General features: G+C 43.9%; 1 protein-coding gene across 1 annotated transcript; it reads right to left on the bottom strand.

The window, feature by feature from the left end:
• Positions 1–7,098: 7,098 nt before the first annotated feature.
• Positions 7,099–9,213, bottom strand: LOC132379990 (uncharacterized). The gene is made up of 2 exons (XM_059948427.1): positions 9,002–9,213; positions 7,099–7,686 (listed from the first exon to the last, which is right to left on the bottom strand). The coding sequence occupies exons 1-2, from the start codon at positions 9,190–9,192 to the stop codon at positions 7,248–7,250; spliced, it is 630 nt and encodes a 209-aa protein (XP_059804410.1). The 5' UTR covers positions 9,193–9,213; the 3' UTR covers positions 7,099–7,247.
• Between the last annotated feature and the right edge of the window lie 373 nt (positions 9,214–9,586).

Genomic DNA, 9,586 nt, shown 5'->3' with positions numbered 1-9,586 from the left:
TAGCAGTGAGTGACCATCTTGGTCGTTTTTCTTGTGACTGCAAGACCCTTTTGGACATTGTTAATATGAAATGCTGCAAGTTCAATTCACTGATTTATTGGTTGAGGGGGTGGGGAGCTGCATGGGTTCATTCACAGTAAGGACGAGGCCTCACACCACCATGTCGCCTGTTCACTGCCACCAGGAGAGAGGCTTCGGAGCCGGTATGCTCCACCGAGGATGCAGCATCCAGGCTGGAGTCAGTGCCGTCCCCAGCGTTTACTCAGTACAAGACAAGCTCTCTTGTGGTTGACTGCAGATTTCTGTGGCATTGACGGCTTGAGTTTGGGCTCTTTTATTACGTAGCTGTATCTTACTGATACCTTTATGTGCTTGCTATCTTATATGTGCTATGGGTGCTTTGCTGTGTGTATCAGACTGTTGGAACTGTGTTTTGCACCTTGACCTCGGAGTAATGCTGCTTCGTTTGGCTGTATTCATGTATGGTTGAATGACAATTAAACTTGAATTGAAGTGAATGATTTCCATTTTGAATTTTTAATTAGTTGAATTGAACGGAATATAATATGGTTATTTTAATTAAGAATTCCTCTCATCAGATTGACTACCCTTCCTACTTTGTTTGTTTTCTAAAGAGGGTCTATAATAAATTGACCAAAGTTCATTCATCCATTGAAGAATCACAATTAATTTTCCTTTCCAGGATGTTTAATTTATAGATGCAAATTGACGTTCCTTAAATTTCATTGGAGTTTATTAGTCTTTTTCTGATTAGAACCACATGAAAATTGACAACTTTTTTACCTAACAAAACAAATTTAATGTTAAGAATATCTTTTTTGAAGATGAAGTTTAGTTCTATCCAAATCCCTTTTTATAAACTATGTCCTTCCATCTCTGCTAGGTGACTGAAATGCTGAAAGCTGTTGGATTGATCTGTTTCTGTAACTGGCCTGGAAGGTTCTTAGATGCAGCCTGGCTCCATTTTCTCAACTCAAACCATTCTCCATTGTTCTAAAGAAATATCCCTCACATTAATACTGTGATTCAAATCAATTAAAATGCTGAAGTGACAAAGAGACAAGGGAGAAATGCAAAGAGACCTAGGAGTCCTAGTTCATCAGTCAATGAAGGTGAATGAGCAAGTGCAACAGGCAGTGAAGAGGGCAAATGGAATGTTGGCCTTTGTGACAAGGGGAATTGAGTACAAGAGCAAGGATGTCCTTTTGCATTTGTTACAGGGCCCTGGTGAGACCACACCTGGAATATTGTGTACAGTTTTGGTCTCCAGGTTTAAGGAAGGACATTCTGGCAATTGAGGAAGTGCAGTGTAGATTCACTAGGTTGATTCCTGGAATGGCAGGGCTGTCTTATGCAGAGAGATTGGAGAGATTGGGCTTGTACACACTGGAATTGAGGAGATTGAGAGGGGATCTGATTGAAACGTTTACGATAATTAACGGATTTGATAGGATTGAGGCAGGAGATATGTTCCAGATGTTGGGAGAGTCCAGTACCTGAGGGCATGGATTGAGAATAAGAGGTCAGTTATTTAAAACAGAGTTGAGGAAAAACTTCTTCTCCCAGAGAGTTGTGGAAGTGTGGAATGCACTGCCTCGGAAGACGGTGGAGGCCAATTCTCTGGATGCTTTCAAGAAGGAGCTAGGTAGATATCTGATGGATAGGGGAATCAAGGGATATGGGGACAAGGCAGGGACTGGGTATTGATAGTGAATGATCAGCCATGATCAGACTCGAGGGGCCGAATGGTCTACTTCTGCACCTATTGTCTATTGTCTATAATCTGTAACTTCATAATCAAACATATACACGAATCTAACATTAATGTTAAGCCAGTGAAACCACCCTGATTCCAAGAGGAATATAGAGGGAATGTGATATACCTAAAGATGAGACATACATAACCATGCCTGAAATGCAAGCAGATGGACTTTCTCAATTCAAGTTAATTTTACTGAGGAGCTCAAATGGAGTTGAGCATTATCCAATGATTAACATAAGTTGCTGCTTCTGAAATTATAATGGAAGGAAAGTCATCGATAAGTCTATTAAAAATGATTGGGCCAAGGACAATGCCCTGTAGAAATCTGGCTCAGAACATTTGTTCAATATCTCCACTCCAGATTCCTACCTGACTCTAGGTTCCTGTTCATTGTCTCAATTCCAATCCTCTCCCCCCCACCCCCACAAACCTGTTTATCCTCTCCCACTCTGAACTCTTCCCTGAACTCTATTCTCCGGTTTATCTTCACACTGCTCCCCTCTATCATTCAGTTCTTATATCCTCATTCAAAACTCCTCCTCATACTCTAGTATCCCTTTCATCTACAACTTCACCCCACTTCCAATCTCCTGCTCCCTTTCTTCGCTCTTATCACTGATTGTGTTCTTACTTTGCCTTCTCTCTCTTGGGTTCAAAGCTCAAAGTACTTTTATTATCAAAGCATCTGTGCAGTATACAACCCTGAAATTAATCTTCCCTGTGGACAATCACGAATCAAAGAGCCATGGGAACAACCTGTTAAAAAACATCAAACATCAAAGCCCCTCCCCTCTAACCTGCAAAAAAAAAATCATGCAAAAGGCAAAATACAATTAAAAAACACAGAATATACTTTAAATTGCAAAAAGGATACTTCAGTACAGTTCAGCTCAGTGTTCTTTATCTGAGGGCCACCAGATTCAAAAACTGCCCAATAGTAATAACGAAAGAGCAACTGAAACTTGAGCGAGAAACAGAATACATCATAAAAACTGATTTAGAGTCCAAATCTACAATCCGCATTGACTCAATCTGGTTCTGGCCCCATTCGCCAACGTTATTGTGGGAGAGAGATCACTCGAACACGAGCTTCTCTCGGGGGCAGCAAGAAAAGACTGCCACACGCAGGGACCTTTTCCGGCAGCAGAGATGGAGGCTGGTAGATGGCACTGAACACTCGTTCGCCTTCTGCACCCACCTCGATGAGTTCAGTTTCTGAACAGTTTCTGCATCTGATATAAAAAGAAGTGAAAGGAATTGCTTCATGACCTGACTTGAGGACGTTGCCTTTGGTAGCTTTGTTCGCTGGTATCATTTTCTTTAGTACAGTGTCCTATACTAAAGCTAATATACCATATTGAGCTGGGAAATTGGGAGAGGTTGATGTTTAAATGAGAATTTGGATGTCCCTCACAGCACCTGTATGGAATGGCTTTATCTATTATAACTTGCTCAAGCTTGTACTGAACCCCTTAAGATCAAAGATGGGCTCATCCTGGTGCAGTATATCCTCATTCACTTCTCCCATTCTCCTCTCTCAACTTTCCGCTCCCCTTCCCTTTCCTCACTGCTTATCGTCAAGCACTGAAGGACCTTGACTGTTCATGCACTGATCACTGAGCACAGCTCTGATCAACCTCCTCACAAGGAAGGTTTGGGAAACTCCACCCAAGTTCCAGATGACAGGAGCTTTCAGGCAGCAGTTCATGGGTGTCACAGTGGCTCATCTTGTGGAGCTTCTGCCTCAATGTTTTAGTGACCTGGAACTGTGACTGGGCATTTCCTCCAGTTTTCCATTTGTCTCTAACATCCCAAAGACGTGCAGGTTATTAGGTTAAATAGCCACTGCAATTTGCCCTGGTATTTGGATGAATGGCAGAATCTGCTGGTGGTGCTGGGGGTGGGGGAGGGCGAGGAATTGTGGGTAGAATGAAACGAGATTAGAACAAGATTAGTGATAATACAGGTTCACAATCCCTTATCCGAAATCCTTGGAGCCAGGATTGGAATAAATGTAGAACATCACTGTCACTATAAAATTCAGTAATGTGTCCTTCTGTATCTTTAAATCATATACAGTCATAGTTCCAACACCATATTCTTCAGAAAGATGCCACACAGACACCCATGATCAAGCTTCTGCAATAACTCCACTTTCTGCATTATTGGTAATGATACATACTTCCTTCTCTTTTTCTCATTGTTACCCATAGGGGGATCTGCAGCTCTTTTTGACATTTTCACAGTGAAATTAAATACAAAGTCAACAGTGAACACAAAATATCAGTGAACGGAAAATGCACATGTAACCAGTAAGAGCGCTGAGCCACAACTGACGTCCAGCGGCCTCTGCTCATGCTGCCACGTCACACCTGAGTGATGTCAGCTTTTGACGAAAAAATCTTCAGTTTTCTGAGCTTTTTGGATTTCACAATTTCGGATAAGGTATTGTGGACCTGTAGTTGTTTGATAGTTGACATGTACATGATGGGTTAAAGGGCCTACCTCCACGCCATATGTGTTTAAGATGCGATGATTTTACTGTGCGATTTTTGTTTTAAAAAAAGGAGGATGTGAAGTAGAAAATGAAAAGAATATGTTTGTCATGCTGATCTAACATCTCCAGGAGTGCAGTGAAAGGGTTAAGGAGCTGAATTGTTCAATTTTGCGTGCAGAGCAACCCAAACCTGGTTGCTATAATTCATCTGCAGTTCTTGGAAAACAAAACTGAAAGTAAATCTGTATGATGGGTTATGAGAAATGCAAAACAAGTTTTAAGAAAACATATTGTTTACATAGTTGAAAAAGTGTATGAAAGATAAAAATATTTCCAAGTTGGTTGGATTGGGCATGATTGTGCTAAATTTCCATGTGTGAGCATGGGTGAAAGGCATCTAATTTGTTATCTATGATTACTAGCTGCAAAGAAATAAAGCAAAATTAATCACTGAAGAGCTAGTAAACCAAAGTGATTCAGTGCAGGGTGGGGTTATTGAAAACAAAATAAAACAACATCAGCTGCTAAATGTCAAAGAGGAATGAAGAAGCTTGTCCTACCTTCTATGAAAATAAGGCAATCAGCAATTTGACCAAATCAAACTTCCAAATTCTCGCTGCTTTTTCCATTGCACTAGCAATGGTGGGACAGAAAAAAGGCTGCAAGGACAAATGGAAAACCTGGGAATCGCACAGAAACTGGTAAAAATTTATTGCAATATCCATCAAGAGGCATTATGTGCCTCGTCTTTGATATTGAAGGATGTTCTGGACATTGTTGTAAAGGCAGTGAATGTGATCCTATCTTGTGGACTGAATCATCGGCAGTTTCAACAGTTTTTGTTGGATACAGAGGCAGAATATGGGGACCTGGCTTATTTCTGCAATGTATGCTGGCTTAGCCGAGGGTCAATGCTGGAGAGAGTATTTGTATTACATGAAGAGGTGGCAATATTTCTTGAAAGCAAAAATGAGGATGCTTCTCATTTTTGTGATCCTGATTGACTTGCAACCTTGGCAAATTTTGTGGACATTACATCTTATTTAAATAACTTGATTTTTCAAATTCAAGGAAAAAATCAGCTGATACATGAGATGTATGGTCATACTGTGGCCTTTGAAAGAAAGCTGCCATTGTGGGAGTACCAGCTTCAAAAAGGAAATTGTGCACATTTTCCCACTTTTCAAAAAAGTAAAGCACAATATCCAGACATTTTTGTGAATATGGTCCAAGAATTGAGAAAAGAGTTTTCATGTCATTTTGCTGATTTTCACTTGCAGGCAAATGAGTTCAAGCTGTTTGCTACTCCATTTGATATGGAAGTGGATGCTGCATCAGAAATTTTTCTAATGAAATTGATTGAGATACAGTGTGACGACATATTGCGATCAAAATTTCTTTCTGAAGATGTGTCAGTGCTTGACTTCTACAGAAAGTATATTCATCCAAGTGGGAAGTATCCTAACTTAGTGGACCATGCAAAAAAGATGGCATCATTGTGTGGCAGCACTTATCTGTGTGAGCAATTATTTTCAAAGATGAAGCACCCCAAGAACCATTTAAGAACAAGATTGACTGATGCCCAACTGGATAACGTCTTGCTCTTGGCATCAACAAGTCTGACAACCAATATTGAGAAGCTCTCAAGCAACAAACAGCATTTAGTTTCACATTGATTTATCGACTGTTCGCATTAAAATTTTCTTTTTTTATTATACTTAATTTACCACCATTCAGTGAATCATGTTCATACGTTTTATGGTCATTGATTCTTTGTGTCCTTTTAATAGTTTCAGAAGATGCCTTGATTGAATTAAATTGCAAATAAACTGAGTTCTTTAATTACTAATTGGCATCCTTAGTTAGGCACAAAGGATTTTCTGGCATGTGTTATTCGCTAATTTGAGGCAAAACATAACTAGATGTATTTAAATGGATGATTCCCATATTTCAAGTTTTTATGGCATTCATCTGGCCCACCGTCTGCTCATTAATATGCAATCCGGCCCACAGAGGCCAAAAGGACCCCTGAGTTAAACCATCAGAGGGTTAAACCCGCTGAAGAAGATGGGGTCAAAATTCTGTACATATTATTTAGAAATTTTTAACTCATACTGCTGTTTTATGTTTAACTAAAATAGCAGTAGCCAAATTTTGGCTTGTCATTACTGCATGGAACCTTCGGTAAAATTGTATATTATGCATTTTCATTAGTCTGTGCATCTGTTTTCTGTCTAAAGACTCTGGTTAGGGGACAGTGAAAGACAATCGGTAGCTTAAGCAGTGATACTTCCTCAGTTACAACTGGTCTAACCCGACAGTCACTAAATGTAACTCCCTAACCAGTAAGGAAAGGTAAAGAATTCTGGTGCAGGCTGTACGGTGCTAAAACAGGCGATCATCCAATGGGAGATAGTGACTGTCAGCAGAATTTGTACACGGGATTCCTTTGGGGATGAATGTAATAACATTGAATGGCATGTACTGGGTGTGTATCTCCTGTGCTCCCCACCGGCTGGTCAGGCTGCTGCCTCCTGCAGTATGTCGTGTTGTGTATCTATCACATTGACTGCCTGGCTGAACAGCCAGCTTATGGGGCAGGGAGACAAAAGAGAGCTATCACAAAGGCAGAAAGATAAACAAGCTCAGGATGATTTGTCTAGTTAGTTTTTTTTAATGTTGTGTTTAGATATGATGTAGTGGCTGATGCACCATCAATAACTCTCGGAGATGTGAGGTGAGATATAGGCTTTTATTGGCTGGAAGAAAGAGACCACCAGACAACATCCTGGAGACTGAGGGAGGAGCAGTGCCCCAATCGCCTTTATACCGGGGTCTGTGGGAGGAGCCACAGGAGCAGTCAGCAGGGGGGGGCGCGTCCAGACAGGTATATGTAGTTCACTACATTCTCCCTCCCCTTTGTTTTAAAAGAGAGTCCCCATGGAGCGAAGTTTCTTACAAGTATATTTACAGGTCAAGTCTATCAGGTGGTCGAATCTGTCGCTGTGATCTACGTAGCACCGGCTGTGATTGCACAGGTGCCAGTGGCATCAGTGATCCCTCATGCGTGTGCGAGGCGCCTGGTATGGGAGTGTCGTGAGGAGTCTGAGTAGGGCTTGGTGTGTGCAGTGTCAGGTGGGTATACACCTTGGTGGGTACAAAGTTCACAGTTACCGTGGAGTGTTCGGGGTAGTGGTCTGCTGCTCCCATGGGCGCCAGGTCGCGGACGGAGACCATGTCCTCCCGCCCATCAGGTAAGACCACGTAGGCAAACTGGGGGTTCGCATGTAGTAGGTGAACCCTCTCTACCAGCGGGGAGTATTTATTGCTCCTCACATGTTTTCGGAGCAGCACTGGCCCTGGGGATGTCAGCCAAACCAGTAGGGTGGTCCCAGTGGCAGACTTCCTGGAAAAAGAAAAGAGGCACTCATGAGGGGTGGCATTGGTGGACGTACATAACAGGGAGCGGATAGAGTGGAGTGCCTCAGGGAGGACCTCCTGCCATCGAGAGACCGGCAACCCTTTTGACTTAAGGGCTAAAATTGTGGCCTTCCACACTGTGGCATTCTCCCTCTCCACCTGTCCATTTCCCTGGGGATTATAGCTTGTGGTCCTACTAGTAGCAATGCCCCTAGCCAGCAGGTACTGGCGCAGCTCATCACTCATAAAGGAGGACCCTCTATCACTGTGGATATAGCAGGGATATCCGAACAGAGTGAAGAGCTGGCGCAGGGCTTTTGTGACGGACATGGCAGTGGTATTTGGACAGGGGATGGCAAAGGGGAACTGCGAGTACTCATCGATAATGTTGAGAAAGTAGACGTTGCGGTCGGTGGAGGGAACGGGGCCCTTAAAGTCAACACTCAGTCGCTCAAAAGGGCGGGTGGCCTTGATAAGATGCGCCTTGTCAGGACGGTAGAAGTGCGGTTTGCACACAGCACAGAATTGGCAGTCCCTGGTCATCGTCCTGATGTCCTTAAGGGAGTAAGGCAAGTTCCGGGCTTTCACGAAATGGTAAAATCGGGTGACCCCCGGGTGGCAAAGATCTGCATGGAGGGCGTATAGCTGGTCGAGCTGTGCACTGGCACATGCTCCCTGGGATAAGGCATCTGGGGGCTCATTGAGCCTTCCAGGCCGGTACAGGATATCATAGTTGTAGGTGGAGAGTTCTATTCTCCACTGCAAAATGATATCATTTTTGATTTTGCCCCACTGTTTGTTGCTGAACATGAACGCAACTGAGCGCTGGTCGGTCAGCAAGGTGAACCTTTTGCCGGCGTGATAGTGCCTCCAGTGCCTAATAGCTTCCACTATGGCCTGGGCTTCTTTCTCCACTGCGGAGTGCCGAATTTCAGAGCCTTGAAGGGTACGAGAGAAGAATGCTTCTGGCCTGCATGCCTGATTGAGGGCAGTAGCCAGCGCAAAGTCGGAGGCGTCACTCTCTACTTGGAAGGGAATGGTATCATCCCCTGCATGCATCATTGCTTTGGCAATGTCCCCTTTAATGCAGCTGAAGGCCACGCGGGCCTCGGCAGAGAGGGGAAATGTGGTGGACTTGACCAGGGGGCGGGCCTTGTCTGCGTAGTAAGGGACCCATTGGGCATAATAGGAAAGTAGCACAGGCACCGTTTGAGGGCTCTGAGGGTGGTGGGAAGAGGGAGTTCTAACAGGGGGCGCATACGGTCGGGGTCAGGGCCAATGCTCCAGTCTCCACGACATACCCAAGAATAGCAAGTCGGGTGGTTCCGAACACACACTTGTCCCTATTATAAGTAAGGTTCAGGGCTTTGGCCACTTGGAAGAATCGTTGGAGGTTGGCGTTGTGATCTGGCCAGTCGTGACCACAGATGGTGATGTTATCCAGATAGGGAAGTGTAACCTTCAGTTGGCAGTGGTCCACCATCTGGTCCATTTCCCTCTGGAAGACAGAGACACCATTCGTGACACTGAAGTGGATGCACAGGAAGTGATAGAGCCTGCCGCCCGCCTCGAAGGCAGAATAGGGGCGGTCCTCCGGGCGGATGGGGAGCTGGTGGTAAGCGGATTTCAGATCTATGGTCGAGTACACCTTGTACTGAGCTATCTGGTTGACCATTTCCGCGATGCGGGGCTGAAGGTACTTCTTTTGAAGGCATCCAGTGCCCTTTGGTAGGTCAGCAGGAATACTTTTGGGCTGACCCTGGAAAGGAGGATTTTGTGCATTGTGGCAGGCTCAGTCACGGGAATCACTTCCAAGTATAATTGGAAGCATGCAAGTCAGAGTTCAAAGGCAAGAGCTGCTTCTGGAGCTTGAGGGTCCAAGTCTA

This window comes from Hypanus sabinus, chromosome 2 (assembly GCF_030144855.1).
Source record: "Hypanus sabinus isolate sHypSab1 chromosome 2, sHypSab1.hap1, whole genome shotgun sequence".
NCBI classification, from domain to species: Eukaryota; Metazoa; Chordata; class Chondrichthyes; order Myliobatiformes; family Dasyatidae; genus Hypanus; species Hypanus sabinus.
This window is presented reverse-complemented; position numbering and strand designations above follow the sequence as displayed.

Coding starts and splice junctions, on each gene's coding strand:
- LOC132379990 (XM_059948427.1), bottom strand. CDS start 9,192: ATGGACCAGATGGTGGACCACTGCCAACTGAAGGTTACACTTCCCTAT. Junction 7,687..9,001: donor ACCCGACTTGCTATTCTTGG/GTATGTCGTGGA, acceptor TTCTTTTTCCAG/GAAGTCTGCCACTGGGACCA.